Source organism: Hyalella azteca, unplaced genomic scaffold, assembly GCF_000764305.2.
Source record: "Hyalella azteca isolate HAZT.00-mixed unplaced genomic scaffold, Hazt_2.0.2 contig9981, whole genome shotgun sequence".
NCBI classification, from domain to species: domain Eukaryota; kingdom Metazoa; phylum Arthropoda; class Malacostraca; order Amphipoda; family Hyalellidae; genus Hyalella; species Hyalella azteca.
In genome coordinates this window covers 139,428-156,999 of record NW_025940037.1, presented here as the reverse complement: position 1 = coordinate 156,999, position 17,572 = coordinate 139,428, and the positions used below count along the sequence as shown (strand labels likewise).

The window sequence follows — 17,572 nt, the reverse complement described above, 5'->3', positions numbered from 1 at the left end:
TACCACATTGTGCCGGCCGGTGAGTGGGATGTTTGCCTCTACCACATTGTGCCGGCCGGTTAGTGGGATGTTTGCCTCTACCACATTGTGCCGGTCGGTGAGTGGGAGCCTTGCCTCTACCACATTGTGCCGGCCGGTGAGTGGAATGTTTGCCTCTAACACATTGTGCCGGCCTGTGAGTGGGAGCCTTGCCTCTACCACATTGCGTCGGCCGGTGAGTGGGGATGTTTGTCTCTACCACATTGTGCCGGCCGGTGAGTGGGGATGTTTGTCTCTACCACATTGTGCCGGCCGGTGAGTGGGATGATTGCCTATAGAATAATGTGCCGGCCGGTGAGTGGGAATGTTTGCCTCTTTAATAATGTGCCGGCAGGTGAGAGGGACTGTGTGTCATTGGTTCGGTTGCTGAGCCCCTGTATTCAATTTCGATATATGCTTTGTAGCACGGAAAAATGTGGCAGTATTTTGGGTAATTTCGTAGATTTATCATTTATGATGCAAATCGTAACCATAGTCAATTATTTTTTGTAAAAAATATATTTCCCGCTTGTCAAGGTACAATTAAGAGGCATTTTTCCTTGCGATCAGATCTCTCTGTATTGATTTTCATCTCGTGTACGAAACTAATCTTTAGTAGCAAAGAAAGATTATTGCAAATACTATTTCAATATTCAAGAATATAATACTGCAATATTTAACGTATATGCTAAGGCACTTATTGTTGGTTGAAAATCGTCGTACTTGTTGGATGAACGAAATCATTTGCTGAAAGAAAGACCACCATGACTTGTAATGCAAATACATCTTATCGTGCATTAGCAACTTATTAAATTTTTTAATTTACGCCCACACGTTAGATGATCCCATTGACTTCAAAGAAAATTTTTCTTTTGAATTTAGTTCACAATTGTACTTGTGTAGAAAATCATGCATGGGTTGAGTTAGCTTGGCAGCAGCTCCTCAAATCAGAGTTGACGGGCAGAAATGTTTTCTAAATATATCAAGTCTCCTGAGTGTTTACATTCTTTATAGATCGATGCTTGAAAAATCACAATTACGACTTCGTTGCTTATACCTTCAATAGACAAATAGCAATCTTCATCAACATAATTTTATGGTCACATTTTCGATACGTTATGGGAAACCATAATTGTAAACATTTACTTGTAAATCAAATACTGTCCTCTCATTGAATGGAAAATAGAACAAAGTTTGAAAATGTTCATATTTTGTCTACATTTTTCTTTATTTATTGTAACAAAATCACTGCAATGTGATTTATTCGGAGGATAACAAACAATGTGCATGAAAAATCAGAATAAAATTTAGTCTTACCGCACATGATAATGAACAACATGAGTTTAAAAAATAAACATGGCATCTAAGCATCATAGGTAACATTTATTTATCTGTCTTACTGGATAAATTTGTTGCACTATCATCATATAAATATAACTAATAATAGCCACCGCAATAGCTAGCACACCGCAAATGAATGCGTGCACGAATTACAATAAAATACATAGTTTCTTTGGTGTACCTACGCGAGGCATTCAGTGTCCATTCATAATACAGCCAATATATGAAGCAAAAGCGTTTACTTTAATCAATTTCTAACGGATGAAAACGTCATATTATTCGTAAGCCGAAAAATGTACTGATATTCATATACTCTGTTCGTCTGTCGAGAGAGAGAGACCGAGAACTCATCGAGAACTGCATTGCAGAACGTGTCGTGGAGAATCGTGAATTAATAGAATGCGACTGAGGAACTCGATGATTATTCATTATTCACTTTTATTCACTTCAAAAGACAAAATAGTTCACGTGTGCTAATGCGAAGACAACAAAAGTTATTTGCTTTTCATTATTTGACTCAGAATTCGCCATGAAAAATTATTTGACATCAAGCATCCGTGTTTTCCTTGTAATATCCGTCATAAAATACGACTTAGAAGGTTTTTCAGTTTATATTAATAGATAGAAAATAGGTGTAAAATTTGTTAAATATTAATCCTGAAACTGTATTGCGTGATGGAAAACTTCTTCTATAAACATGATATCAACAAATTGACTAACAAATATTTAACGTTGAATACAAATTTCTCTGCTACATTCTTCAGTTTACAGCGCCGATGCGATGTATACACAGATTGACTATCAATATCTAGAAACTTGTAATGCATTTAATTCTCCGAGCTCTGTTTAATTAAAACTGCTCAGTATTCACTCGTAAACCTTTCACATCGGGAGCATAAATAGCGAAGGAATTGCCGTAACATCGCTTTGTTGAATTAATAAAACTGAATATACTGCGCACTCACTCAACGTTACTACAATGCATTTAAAAACGAAGTTATTTCCGAGAAGAATCGTTTATGTTCTGTGAAATTGATACCTTTCATTCGTTCTGCAAAAAGACGATGTATCCGAATACACACGTATTTTCTTGCCACTTTTCCATAGGACTTCACGGAATGGAAGCATACAATTCGAGATTTTCAATAGTCTGTGTGACTCATTTCGTATTTCTTTAAATATTTTGCCTTCCTGACCAATGATAAAATAATTGTAGTATTAATTTAGTTATTATTATTACTTAGTTATTCAGTTTTTGTACTGTTAATATTACTTGATATTAGTTTGACATTAAATTTCAAAGCTGCTAGTATCCATTCCTCCAGTTGATCGTGGTCATTGAACCAGTTGAACCCGATCAATCTTATTTGTCTCCCTCGGCAAGAATTTATATTCAGTGTGAGTTTGTATAAACAAACAATGAAAAATGTAAGGAATGAATCCAGCAAAATTTCGTGAAGAACTGGTCCTTTAGAAATAGGTTTACAGAATGAGTAATACTATAATATTGATTTGATTTGAAAATTATTTTATTCAGCGCTGAACAATTCAATTGATCAAGATTCGGTGCTACCCTTTTTCAAAAAATAGGCGCTCGCATTTTTATATTTCATTGTGAATGAAATCGATTTATACTATCAGATTATTTCGATGCAAATTATACTAACAAATTGTCGACTAGATTTGGCATCGCATTCCTGTTGCCCAATACTACCAAAGTTTGGCGCTCCCAAGTTCCATTTTCACGTGCATTTGCCTGCTATTCTCACAAATTCACACTCTAATGGCACACAATTTGCCTCGTTATTAGAAAATTTCGCGGTTTTTTGAGTGCAGGGAAGCCAGAATCGCCGTCTAACTGCACGGTTGCGCGCGGTATGCGCACGACGCTGCGCATCGTGTGCACGGCGGGCGAGGACGGGGGTTCAGAAGCAGCCTTCCACCTCAGGGCCTCCACCGGCCTGCCTAACTCCCCCGTCGTCAACCTCACCGCAGCCTCGCCGGAGTTCCTGGTCAGTCGCTTGAGTAATATTTAATTGGCTTGATATAACAAAAATGAGCTGAGCAAGTCAACTAGGTTACTCAATTGTCAGTTTTGTGATGCTCAATAATCGGTTTTATTGGACTCGAGGGCTTAGGCCAGCAATCCTAGTTGTCGAAGGCCGCTGCATGAAACATCAAATTACAGGCTTTCTGGCATAATCAACTTTTTGAGTTGATTATATAATCAATTTTTAAGTTGATTACCAACTTTTTAGGTTGATTATAAAATTTTTAAGTTGATTACCAACTTTTTAGGTTGATTATAAAATTTTTAGGTTGATTATCAATTTTTTAAAATGATTTTTGTGCACTTGATGATAGATTTGTATCAACTGGAAATATAACAATGAAATAATCATTCATGATGCTCAACATCAGCATCAACAGACGGATAATCATGCCATTTGATAACAGCAACCACACAAGCTTAATCCTCTACGCTTCCGCGATGTGACGTGAATTCATAAAGTTTTAAATAAATTTTAAAGATTTATTGGGCAGACATGAATCACATTCATTAAAATCTAGAATCACATTCATTACTATTTCTCTGAAAATGTACAGGCTGTAAAATTTTCTATTCAATTTCCTTCTTGCAGCTGTAGGATTATTGTAATTAGTCGTAACTCCTCCGTATTGAAAACAGGGTTGCCAGATGGTCTTCCTTTCCGGATAAATTCCGTGATTTAGTTTTTTAATTGTGTTGGCTGGGCAGGCTGTCAAAAATTTATGACGACGATACTTCCTCATTTTATTTTACATGAACAAGAAATCAAAATTGAATTGTTGAAAATTAATTAATTAAAATTAATACAAAATTAATTGCACCGTAACATACAAATTTCTTAGTAAATATTATCTACCTTTTTTGGACCTGTTTTGTACGCGGACTAGGCCATCTGGCAATCCGTTTAAAAACCATTGATTCTATTCTTCCTGCTGGATAGTTTATCCAGCGGTCTGCAGTACTCAGTGGAAATCCATTTAATCCGTTTTAAAACCATAAAATTTCGCGGTTTTTTGAGTGCAGGGAAGCCAGAATCGCCGTCTAACTGCACGGTTGCGCGCGGTATGCGCACGACGCTGCGCATCGTGTGCATGGCGGGCGAGGACGGGGGTTCAGAAGCAGCCTTCCACCTCAGGGCCTCCACCGGCCTGCCTAACTCCCCCATCGTCAACCTCACCGCAGCCTCGCCCGAGTTCCTGGTCAGTCACTTGAGTAATATTTAATTGACTTGATATAACAAAAATGGTCTGAGCAAGTCAACTTGGAGAGTCAATTGTCAGTTTTGTGATACTCAGTAATCGGTATTTTTGGACTCGAGGGGTTGGGCCAGCAATCCAGGTTGTTGATTGTGGCTGCATGAAACAAAAATTTACTGGCTTACTGGTATAATAAACTTTTTAAGTTGATTATCAACTTTTTAAAATGATTATTGTGCACTTGATGATAGATTTGTATCAGCCGAAAATATATCAATGAAAGAATCATTCATGATGATCAACATCAACAGACGTTTAATCATGCCATTTGATAAACAGCTACCACACAATCTTAATCGTCTACGCTTCCGCGATGTGAGGCGAATTCATAAAGTTTTAAATAAATTTTAAAGATTTACTGGGCAGGCATGAATCACATTTATTAAAATTTAGAATCACATTCATTACTATTTCTCTGGAAATGTACAGGCTTTAAATTTTTTTATTAAATTTCCTTCCTGATGCTGTAGGATTATTGTAATTAGTCGCATCGAAAACAAGGTTGCCAGATTGTCTTTCTTTCCTGATAAATTCCGTGATTTAGTTTTTTGATTGTATTGGCCGGGCAGGCCGGCAAAAATTTATGACTATGATACTTCCTCATTTTATTTTACAAGAACAAAAAATCAAAACTGAATTGTTAAAAATTAACTAATTAAAATTAATACAAAATTAATTGCACCGTAACATACAAATTTCATAGTAAATATTATTTACCTTTTTTGGACCCGTTTTGTACGTGGACTAAGCTATCTGGCAATCCGTATTAAAACCATTGATTCTATTCTTGCAGCTGGACAGTTTGTCCAGCGGTCTGCAGTTCTCAGTGGAAATCCATTTAATCCGTTTTAAAACCATTGATTCTATTCTTGCAGCTGGATAGTTTGTCCAGCGGTCTGCAGTACTCCTGTCTCTTATACACATCTAGATGTGTATAAGAGACAGGCCGAGTACCGTTCCCTGTGGTACTCCACTCTTCACCCTAGCCACGCTCGATCTCGATTCTCCAACAACTACAGCTTGTAGTTTTTCTGTTAGGAAGCTGTGGATCCATGCCAGCAATTCACCTCCGACTCCCAGCAGTCTTTATTTTCTGAAGAGCACTCCATGGTCGACTTTGTCAAACGCTTTCGCGAAATCCAAATACACCACGTCCACCCCGGGCCCCTCTTCCAGCATGGCCAGGATTTGGTGGTGATGCTCCAGTAACTGAGACAAACAGGAACGATTTCGTCTAAAACCGTGTTGCCTTCTGTTGAAAAGGTCAGCGTCTTCCATGTACTGCACCAACCTTCTGGCAACAACCTTCTCAAATACTTTGATTACGTGTAATGTTAATGTAACCGGCCTGTAATTTTGGGGTTTGTCTCTTGCGCCTCCTTTGTAGATAGGGGTAATTAGCCCTAATTTAAGGTCACTTGGACATTTCCTTCTCTCAATGATGTTTTCCAGAGCAAAGTCAGAGGGATCTTTAGTGCACCGACACATCTTTTCAGTAATACTGCAGGGACCCCATCCGGCCCGGGAGCCGAATAAGTAGATAGTTCTTGCATACTCCTCTCTAGATCCGGCGTTTCAAACTCAATGCTCATCAGCTCCCGATCCCCTGGAAGTTCTTGAATGACTACAATTTCGTTCTCCTGCCTTGAGTATCGGGGTTCGCTGAATACTTTTTCAAATTGAGCTCCCAGAAGTTCGCACATGCCCTTGTCGTCTCCAACAAGGACATCGTTATTTTTCAGAGGCCCCACTGAGGCTCTGATTTCGGCCTTTGACCGGGCATATTTGTAGGAATATTTGGGATTCTCTCGAATGGCAGACACCGCTTGCGCCTCTGCAATTTGTTGCTCGGCCTCGTGTGAGTCCTGCAACTGTCGTTCAGTTTCCTTAATTTTAACCTTTAGATCAGTGGTTCCCAAAGTGGGCGATATCGCCCCCCTGGGGGCGGTGGAAAGATTTTGGGGGGCGGTAAGGAAGAAGAGGGCAGTAGGGGGGCGATAGGGGGGCGGTAGTCCGAAGTCAATGTCAGAAGTTCGAACGTTTGTTTGATGATTTGCACACAACACGTGCAGCACATGACTCCCAGCGATGGTTTCTTCACCCAGATCTGTTTTTTAACCTCTCCTGGGCTTACTACTCGGACAAATTAACGGCCGGTCTCAGGGCCTATTTCCAAATTCAAAGATCAAGAAATATCTCCAAAAATAATGAAATTAACTCGATTAAACTTGGTATACGTATTCATTAGGACCTAACGGTAATGTTTAGCTCGTGAAATTTTTTTTAATTCTGCCTTCCAATGTTTTTGCCATTTTTATATGGCAATACGGGCCGAAATTCTCAGTGATTAAGGTATTTTTTCCAAACTACTGAACAGATTCGAACGAAATTTTGAATTTACAGTCCTAACTACCGAACGGTAATGTTTAGCTTGTGAAAATTTCTTCGATTATACCTTCGTCCACGAGTTTTTTTTTTCATTTAACTTCCATTCCTGATTTAAACAGCAATACGTGCTTAAATTCGCAGTAATCAAGAAATTTCTTCCAAGCAGATTTGAATGAAACTTAGTATTTAAATACCTAACCTCAGCAACGGTGATGTTTAGCTCGTAAAAGTTATTTCGTTTGCCTTTTTTTGCGAGTTATACGGCTATACGTAAACGGCTCTTGGTTAAACCGACCGGTAGAAAAGCAGGTCGTTTCTCCTATATCTGTATAACTCGCGAACGAAAACAAAATAGAAAAATTGTCACGAGCTAAACATCACCGTTGGGAGGTTAGGTTTCTATATACAAAGTTTCGTTCAAATCTGTTCAGTAAGTAATCTGTTTTATATACAAAGTTTCGTTCAAATCTGTTCAGTAAGTAATCTGTTTTATATACAAAGTTTCGTTCAAATCTGTTCAGTAATTCTGTTTCGTTCAAGGAATTTCTTGATCGCCGCGAATTTAAGCGACAAATTATCCGGTGATACGGGCCGAATATAAGGAAGTGTGAAATCAAGAATGACGGTGAAATAAAAAAAAAAAAAAACTCGCAAACGAAGGTTGAATCGAAAAATTTTTTAATAGCGAAAAAATCACCGTTTGGTAGTTAGGAATGTATATGTAAATTTTCGTTAAAATCTGTTCAGTAGCTTGGAAAAAATTTTTTGATCACTGCGAATTTCGGCGGCCTGTATCGCAATATAACTCACGAATGAAGGTGAAATTTTACATAATTTTCACGATCCAAACATCACCGCTAGGTTCTGATGAATACATATTCCAAGTTTCATAGAGCTCCGGTCATTAGTAAGAGAGATATTACTTGAGAATTGAATTTGGAGATTGGTCGTGAGACCGGCCACGAGTCCGGCCGTAAATTTGCCCGAGACGTCCTAGGTTTACAGTGCTGAAACAGTTAAAACAGCTGAAAAACATATTGGCTCACTAAATATGGGCTCTATTTGTGAAATACATATTTGTTTTAACCTTTATCTTTTAAAATTGCAGTGTACTAAATTTCAAGAAATAGGCGTATGTTTAAATGTGTCTGTGGGGGGCGCTAGAAATTTATTATGGAGCCAAAGGGGGCGCCAGCCTGAAAAAGTTTGGGAACCACTGCTTTAGATGTTCCATCCTCTGCCTCTCTATATTCCCGGAGGCATCTGTTATCTGGTTGTTCAAGCTCGCTCGTTTTCTCATAAGGATCCGTCTGTCCCTCAGAATTATGTGGCGTTTGGGGGTCGTTTTTTCCGGCGTGTGACGCTCGCACACCTGCAGTAATAATTCGCACAGTTTGTTGTACATTGTTTCGGCGTTTAATTCCAGAAGTTCAGATGTCCAGTCAGTTTCAAGGAGTTTATTCCCAATGGCCTCCCAGTCTGTTCTTCGATGATGGAAATTTAGTCTAGCTAGCCCCTCTCGAGGTCGGCTGGGTTCCCCTCTCAATTGTTGTCTTGACCACCACTAGTCGATGGTCAGACAGTGTGGTCTCCTCAACATTTCCACATATCCATTGGAGCCTAAATGCAGGGGAACTGTTTTTGCCGCGAAGAAGTTTCTGAGGTAGACTATAACGCCTCCTTTTCTTCTCCCTTCTTTTCGATCTGCTCGGTAATGTTGAAAGCCTTTATCTCGATTTCTCCATCTTGGATATCTTCTCTTAGGTGTGACTCGGTTAAGGCAAGCATGACTATTCCTTCTGTCTCAACAATTTCTTTAAGTACGCCGATCTTGTGGCGTTTTCTTCTTGGGAAGAGTCCCTCTATATTAGCTATCATGATGCTAGACTCTTCCCTTCCTTGCGTCCTTAGTTGCTGTAAAGGCCCGTTTACACTAGTGGCAACGACATGCGCTTTGAGTCGTTTGCTGCAGTGCCTCACCGCGCACGACCGTTCACTCTACTTTTGTACTCGGTAGTTTGAGACCGCGCGCTTTGAACATTAGTTGCCACCTAGACGTCAATGAGGATGGATGTAACCGAATTCGAGCTGTGGGCCATAGTTTTCGGGTGTGTTGCGGTCCGTCATTCTTCGCACTATGCCAGTTGTAAACGAGAATTTAGCATATGCATCATAATTAGAGAACTAGCACATTCAAAAAGATACAGTTTATAAAAAATATAGTCTATCCTTAAATAAAAAGTTCCAATATTCGTACCGATATTATATCATCCTTTGAAATCGCTAAACGGTAATGCATAAATTGTCAGGAGTTGCTAAAATCACATAAACTAAACACGTCACGTAAAAATAACTTACATCATTTGCATTTCGATTTTTGTACTCCTTTGACCGAACACTTCATAGGCATTCGTGTTCTCTATAAAGATCAATTCGGCGCTCTACTAGAGAGTGACTCCAACTAGACCACAGACAGCTATCTACTAACTAAGAATTTAAAAGCAAAGAATAGTCCACAAAAATTCATATCTTTATAGAAAACGTTTCGGAGACCAGCTCCATCATCAGTCAGTTCGTAGAATCTAGAATCACAAATCAGAAGTCACAAATTAATACGTTGAAACCATAGAACGAATTGAATTTCTTTAATTAATTAATTTAGATTTTTAATTTGATTTAAATTTTTAATTTAATTTAATTTAAATTCTTAGTTAATTTGCGATTTAAGCATACAAGTGATATCAATTCTTTAATAGCTATCTACTAAGCGCCGCGCTTGTGTTGCATGAGGCATGGCCCCTGCCAATCGTTAGCTCGTCAATCGGTCAAGAAGCGCATGCAGAGGCTGCTAAGCGCCTCTGCATGCGCTTTGATGCACTTGACTCTCGTGTGTTGCCCCTAGTGTGAACGGGCCTTCACACTGCACTGCCAGGGGTCTCTGGCTCCGCAGCTGTTGCTGTGATTTCTGCTGTTCGTGCAATGTCAACAGCTGCTGCATTTGTTGTTGAATCGATCTACTTGCCTCTGTAGGCCAAAAAATTGCTGCGCTTGATATCGAGTCCTGTTTGTTCTTCTTCACTCCGGCAGGATGTTTTGGCCGGTGCGGAAATTTTTGGAACTGCTCTGTACCTTTGATTTCGATAGATTCGCCCTTCCCAGAACTGATTTTTTTTTAACCGTGTAATTTCTTTCTGATGTTTTGGGTTTGGCAGTATAATCTATCCTGTGTTCCGAGAAGGAACTATCAGAGTCACGTCTCTCTTCGGCATTACCACTCAACTGCAGGTTGAGTTTAAGGTGGTGAAACCGACAGGAATCACGTTTGCAAGTTACATTTTTAATAGTATTCCAGCATAGGAAAGGATGGTAATATTGACAGTCTCTCCCGTCTTTGCATCCGCGTTGGTTTTTGCTGCCAAATGTTGCAAATTTTTGACAGATCTTAGGGTGAGAATAGTTACAGTTCATTTATTCATTCTCCTAATCGCACTTGCCCTGAAGATATCTCCAGCAAACGCGTTTCTTAACAGTTAAATGCTTCTTGTTCGATGCATTTAAAGAGGAGAGGGGAGGGGCAACGCTACGGTCAAGGGTTGGGGTAGGCGGCTCATGTCGGGCAGCAGTGAGGGATGGGGGGGAGGGAGTGAGGGGAGTTGAGAGAGTAAGGGGAGGTGAGGGAGTGAGGGGAGTTGAGGGTAGCCGCGTCTTAGTCGAACACGGAGACCCATTCATGATAGGCCTTCTTCTCTCGGACGCTTGAACCGTTTGCACACTCTCCATGGCTTCTTTCGCCCACCCTTCGTTCAAAACGCATTTTCTACATATGAATGATGTTCTCGTTTTTAAATACCTTGCAAGTTGGTTTTCTGGAAGTAGTGAACATTCGAAGTGACAAAATTGTCTGCATGTGATACATCTTAGTGCTAATTGTCCAATATTGCATTTGTTGCATTCCAGACATTCTCCGGCAGGTTTACTAACACAGACTTTGGCTGCCATGTTTCACAATCAATTGGTGACTCACTCACTTTTTACATACTTTACTTAATTCCAGACTATTCACTGGAACATTTCAGTATAGTATGAGTCAACAGAGTTAAATCGTACTCAATTTTTTCTCAATCAATCGTTACCCGCACTCAATTTTTATTGGCTATACTCAGTTTTTTAATCAATTGTTACTTGCACTCAATTTTTTACTGACTTCACTTAATTCCAGACTATTCACTGGGACACTTCAGTACAGAATGCAATAACACAGTTGAACCGGCAAAATTAAATGTAACCGGCGGACCTCGCGCGACACCGAACGTCCGTTCGCCACGCTGCCACAAACAAGTGGTCTACACTCGACGCAATGAGCACAGCTTTGTCCACTTAGTGGTCTACACTTAGTGGTCTACACTCGACGCAATGAGCACAGCTTTGTCCACGTAGTGGTCTACACTCGACGCAATGAGCACAGCTTTGTCCACTTAGTGATGCACTATTGGCTCATGTGTGGGTCACTCTGGCCTAGTATGGCCCGATAAGAGGGCAAATCAGTGCTTCGAGCAGATTGTGTGTCAGTATTTGGACAATATTGACGATTAATTTTTCTCAGTGTAAGAATTATACATCAATCCTTGTCTATGCAACTATCACTAATTGGGCATATTCGAAGTAAAAACTTGTAGGTGGACAAAGATTATAAATGTTAATCGATCCGCAATCTTCATCACTCGTAATTACTTCCAATCGTAGTTACTTCCTTATTGCTCAATATATTTCGGATTACATTTCATGTAATCCGAAAGAAAAAGTAATTTTCTTCTAATTAATTATTGGTAAAGAAAAGCCAATGAGCATTGTTTATTTAATAACGTATCAATTTAACTGCAACGTAACAATAGATATAGAATAATTTCATAAAGTTTCCAAAAAACTGGCGTGTTGGTTGAAAGCGAATGGTTATGGCAACCGATGAAATTTTTGTTAATATTAAAATTTAATTGCCTTGAATGTGTACGTGTTGAGAAAATATAAGATTCGGCGGTGGCAGTGACAAGTTCTGGCTTGCAGTTGCAGTGCATGGTTAACCAATTTACATGGATGTGTACAAGTGTGTACGGTTTAAATTGAAACAATCTTGAAATTTGGCTACATTAGCTGGATTTTAGGTAAACAAATATTTTGAAAGTTAAAAGAAATGTTTAAAGGTATTTAATAGTATCAAGATCATCAAAATTCGTCCGTAAAGCCCTATGGGATAGAAACTTTAGCAAGTATCGAACATACTTACTTTCTGAACAAGAAACTGCTCATTTCACTTTAAATTCAATCAATTACAACTTAAGTTGTTTACCCTATCTTTAGTTTATTCAAGATTGAACTTTCATAGGTGAAAGTTCAAGCAAGATGCAGTAATATATGGCAGGGTCTCATAGCGACCATTTAATGGCGGTTCACCCCACATTAATCCATGAAGTTCGGTCCGTGTTAACCTTTTTGCTTCACTGCGGAATGCATTTTTCAAACGATTTAGAGGCGGCAGCGTTGCCGTTAAACAGACGCCAACGGCCTCTGTTGCTGATGCTGCAGAATTGATGACTTTGCTCTATTGAAAATTAGAGCCGAATCAGTACCGGGAAATTGTCGAATTTTCAATGGCCATTTCACAACTTGAGGCGATGTTTAATAGGGTAAGATGAGCGACCTAGGAGCAAAAGTCTCAGCTGACGCAAGCAATTTAAGGTAGTCGTCATTCTTTGATGCAGCGTCTCGAGTGGCGTTCACTTGGAATTCAAATTTCGAGGTAATCTGAATTGAGTTTTATTTTCAGTTTTGGAAATCTTATGTCGACGAAAAGCTGGTTAAGTTTGACTTCTGAGCTCTGTGAATCACGTTATTATGGCGAATATTTGAGCGTTGTGATCACGTTAATATGTGATGGAAACCTGGCGAATAAATTTCGTGGGATAATGCAGGTCCCTTCAATTAAAAAAAATATGTGAAGAATATTATAAGTCGTACAATTTGGATGATAAGTTGAAGTAAAAAATGTATTTCAGGGCTGATAAAACAGTAACATGAATGAAAATATTTCCACACCTTAGGAAAATGTAAGTGACGCACGTAGAAGGCCAATAAACCTTAAAGAGAAAGTTATGAGTGAAAACCCTTCTATGTGATTGGATTCTCCATAGATGATTGAAAAGGGATTAATAAAATAGAAATGCAGTCTGAGGATCTTTCTAGTTGACATCACGGGCACCTGTAAGTAATTGAGTTGCTTGATGCCAGCAACTAAATTGTTATTCTCTAGCTCTAATGAAAACGAATCATGTCCAAAAATTCGATTTGTAGTAATCCTACATCCTGAACACAAATTAAATTAATTCATTGAAAAAAGGAAATAAATTGTAAAAGAGGTTAGTGAATTTATTATTGGTATTATTAAACTAAATAACGTGTTCTTAAGACAGCTAAATGAAAAAAAATTTGGGAAACAATTTAGAGTAATAAAGAAATGCGATAAGAGATTTTTTTATGTTTCTATTCGTTTATATAAAAAAAAGTGTCCGGCGTTGATTGCCACGGCCATCCTCGACATTCAACGAAATTTTCTATGAACTATTTTTATTGGCTTCCTAAGCATTTTAAAAATTGTATCGAACAATAATTTTATCTATCGTACGAGTTTTTCATATTCTGAGGAAAACCGATCTGGCAAATCAGTAATTGAGGTAATTCAGTAAAAACTTATTACGCTTATAAGGACTAACAATAATTATGAATAATAATAAACTATAACAGTAATGATAATTTGGAAGGCATAATTAAGTATTTTGAATTTAATGCAAAAACTATATTATACTTGCAGTTGGTCCTTCGGAAGCCGAGGTTCACAACCCAGGCCAGGCGGGCTCAGTTTCAAACACCGGCAGTTCTACGGGTAGTTTGCTCCCTCCATCTTCAGACTCGGAAGTCTCCAGCAAACAGAAGCTATCAGAACGCAGATTTCATGCTCTACTACCTGTGGCACTGGGAGTTGGAGTCGGACTACTAATAGTTGTTATCATATTGATAGTTCTTATAACTATCCGAGTTAGAACTCATGGAGTGAGAGGAGATCAACTTAACCTGGACGGAGATGATAACTCAGGACGGCTGGTGTGTTCTTCCCCACGCTTGCCGTCGCTTGAGTCCACCTTGGGGACTTGTGGGACTAACCAACATTGTGATGAACTGCAATCTCAACACACCGGCAGCTGCAGTGACAGGGATATTCAGGTACACCATAGCGTGATGTGCAAACAATTTAGTGATGAACAACTTCTTTCCGCACCAGGAAATCTTTGTTCCATTTACGCACATAAGGCAACAAATTCTGCTTCAACTGAAAATTCAAATGATTGGATGAGTGCAACATATATTTTACTTATTGCCATTGATTTTGGTTTGGCACTGATATCTTTTCTAATAAAATTTTCTTGAAGATGGGATTTGTATAAAATATTTCGTTCTTCAAGTGTAGAGAATACCATTTATCATAGCAACTGGAATACCTGATCAAAACCTCAGTTGTCAACATTTTATATTATGGTATTTTTCTGTTGAAAACAATGTCAATAAACTAGTGAGAAACCTTTGGAAACTCATTATCGTCCACAAATTATAAAAATCCCAATTAAAATCCTCGAATTATATACTAGAAAACAGTTTTTAATGAAAAAATCCTTGATCCATGTCGCAACAGGTGGAGCCGGAGAGCGAGATGGACCCCGACTTGATCCCTCTGAAGCAGGGCGTGTGCTCCTCGGGCTGGGACTCGTCCAGCCTTCAGCTGCTCGGCCCGAGCTCCAAGCCCGGTCTCAGTGCCGGTCCCGCCGGTCCCAACCATCAGCCCGAGTGTCGGGCCGCCACTCTGTTGCCGCCAGACCGATACGCGTATTCTTGCACCACCAATATTGTGAGTTTCAATGATTTTTGTCTAAAATAAACGGTTTAATAATTATACATGTTATTATGGGCAAAGAAAGAATTTGAACTCAGTTCACCCGATGAAAAAATGTTAAAAAAATAGAATATATTAATTTCATGTACGAATATTTCACCCAATTTACTTCTAATAGTTTTTTTATTCACCAAAATTGGAAAATTTTTGCGTTAAAAAATTACCATAGTTTTTGATATGAGTTTAAGATCTTGATACGACTTTAACTTCTAATTTAACCTACAATTACAAGCCTAGCATTATGCATTATACACCTTTATGCTACATTGCAGGTTTTAGCCTCATACAGTATTATTTTTTTTACTCCTCTATGAGCATTTTGAAACCATCGCTCTTGATTCAAATAGTTTCTGGATTAGAGCAAATTTTAAATACGATTTCATTCCTTTTGCTAGGACTAGAATGAATTAATTCATAAATTTATATGGTTTATGTTCATTTTAAATTAAGTCTCTGAATACTAGAATATCAGTAATCCAAAAGTAATAGAGTAATCCGCAGATATATCCCGTTAAATCATTTCCTTAACAGTTTGATTAATCTAAGCATTCGTTTTTTGCTTCACACAGAATCGTTCAATGCAACAGGCATCTGATATTGGTCATCTGCATCGCCATCAGCATCAACAACATCAGCTGCATCAGCAGCAACATCAATCACAAAATCAGCAACATCAATATCAGCAACTGCACCAACAGCAGCGACCACCAATGCCCAGCGAGTCTAACGCCCCAATAACACTTACAGGAATACGAAACCAACAGCCACCGTTACGGCAGTCATCGTGCGACAACAGGTTGTTCAGAGGTCATATTACCGATGCAAATTACCAGAAATCCTCAACTGCTGCCCCCACATCTCACCTAATTCCTTCATCCACATCCTCATCCCCCATACCAAGCCCCCAGTGCGCACAACATTCCCCTGGTATTGGACCTGCACTACAAAATGATCTTTATTGTTCATCTACTTTACCTCGACCAGGGTCCAGCCAAGCGGGCAAGTTTCAACAGCAGACGTATCGCTCACCAATTAATAGTGCAATGAATAAACCCCAGCACTATTGTCATCATCAAGCTGGTCAAAAACAACAAATTACCTCAGAACAAACGTGCGAAAGTTTCGACTTCCAGAGAGGCAGGAACGAGCCGGAAATTTCTCAAAGGATCAACGCCCGACATCAGGCAAGTACCAATTATAAATATCAGTCATCAATCCGTTATTATTTTCCTATTAAATGACGAATAAGCTCGACCATTAATTCACAATCAATGATGAGCTCTATTGTGAAGGTCTTCTGGAATAACTTCAATACGGAATATCTCGAGTGAAATAAGTTAATAAATGCTGAATAGGCTTCAGCACAGAAATTCTTCTATTCTGATTATAAAACAAGTTAATTTAACTCATATTTCTTAATATATTCGTTCAAAGGCAATAAAAAATCATTACTGTGATTAACTTTCTGAATCATCGCCTACTTGAAATTCATTTAAGTGTATAAATTAGGTAATCAAGCATAGAATTTAAGTAAAAAATTATTCACATAAAATAAATCAGGTAACTGGATAGCTACTCGGTATTTTTCTCTATTCAATAATAAAAGTTACGTCGTGTTAATCGCAATTATAGAACGGCAGGATAACGGTTGATATGCATTGACTGCAATGGTAAATCCTATATCACAGCATGAACAATTCTACTCAGTTTGTGTTGAGTTAAATTGTGTACCAATTATATAATTATTATTGTAAAATAATTGTGATATCATTGGCGCCTGAAATATTGCGAGTGATAAGCGAATCTCACTCAATAAAATATCACATGATTTAGTACCCAAAATAACGTTTTCTGGCCTAATTCTCCTCCATTTTCTGACGCCAGGCTAGTCGTTACAACGACTGGCGTGGCGGGCAACAGTCGCAGTCTCAGCTGCAGATGAGACTGAGTCAACAGGATCTGTTGCACAACTTACCTGACCCGCCGCCGCCGTTCAGAGAAGATTACATGTGCCAATCAAGCAGCCATGAGGAGGCATCACCTGTTGCTAATTCTTGTCACCATAGAAAAACAGATAACAAGGAAAGCTCTGTGTGATTCTGCTACTCGGTAGGGTAATAGCATATGTATTTTTGCAGAGAGGCTGAGCTCACTGATATCACAGATAAGGTCATTCACGTTCCCGTTTGTTTTGCTTGTACTGATGTCTCTTATACACATCTAGATGTGTATAAGAGACAGCGCGTGGGCCATCTATATTCTGTTTGGCTTGAGATAAGGGCGTATTAATGATACGTGCATAAAGAGTGTCACTTTTTGGACAGCAAGTCCTTATTAATTTATTACCGATTGTAAATTATTAAATTGGTGATCACACACGAGTTAATAATGACCAAGAAAAATTCTAACGTGGGACTCTGTTAAGTTTTTATTCTCATCAAAATCACAGTAATTGTACATATGTAGTTATTGCCCCTCCATGACAATAATGCTCAATATATTGAACTAAAACCTAATGCGGGA

General features: G+C 38.8%; 1 protein-coding gene across 1 annotated transcript; it reads left to right on the top strand.

The window, feature by feature from the left end:
- The first annotated feature begins 67 nt into the window (after positions 1-67).
- LOC108682085 lies at positions 68-17,222 on the top strand. The gene is made up of 8 exons (XM_047882235.1): positions 68-254; positions 3,196-3,384; positions 4,433-4,559; positions 4,592-4,608; positions 13,916-14,325; positions 14,792-15,004; positions 15,619-16,233; positions 16,934-17,222. The coding sequence occupies exons 1-8, from the start codon at positions 68-70 to the stop codon at positions 17,144-17,146; spliced, it is 1,971 nt and encodes a 656-aa protein (XP_047738191.1). The 3' UTR covers positions 17,147-17,222.
- The last annotated feature ends 350 nt before the right edge of the window (positions 17,223-17,572 follow it).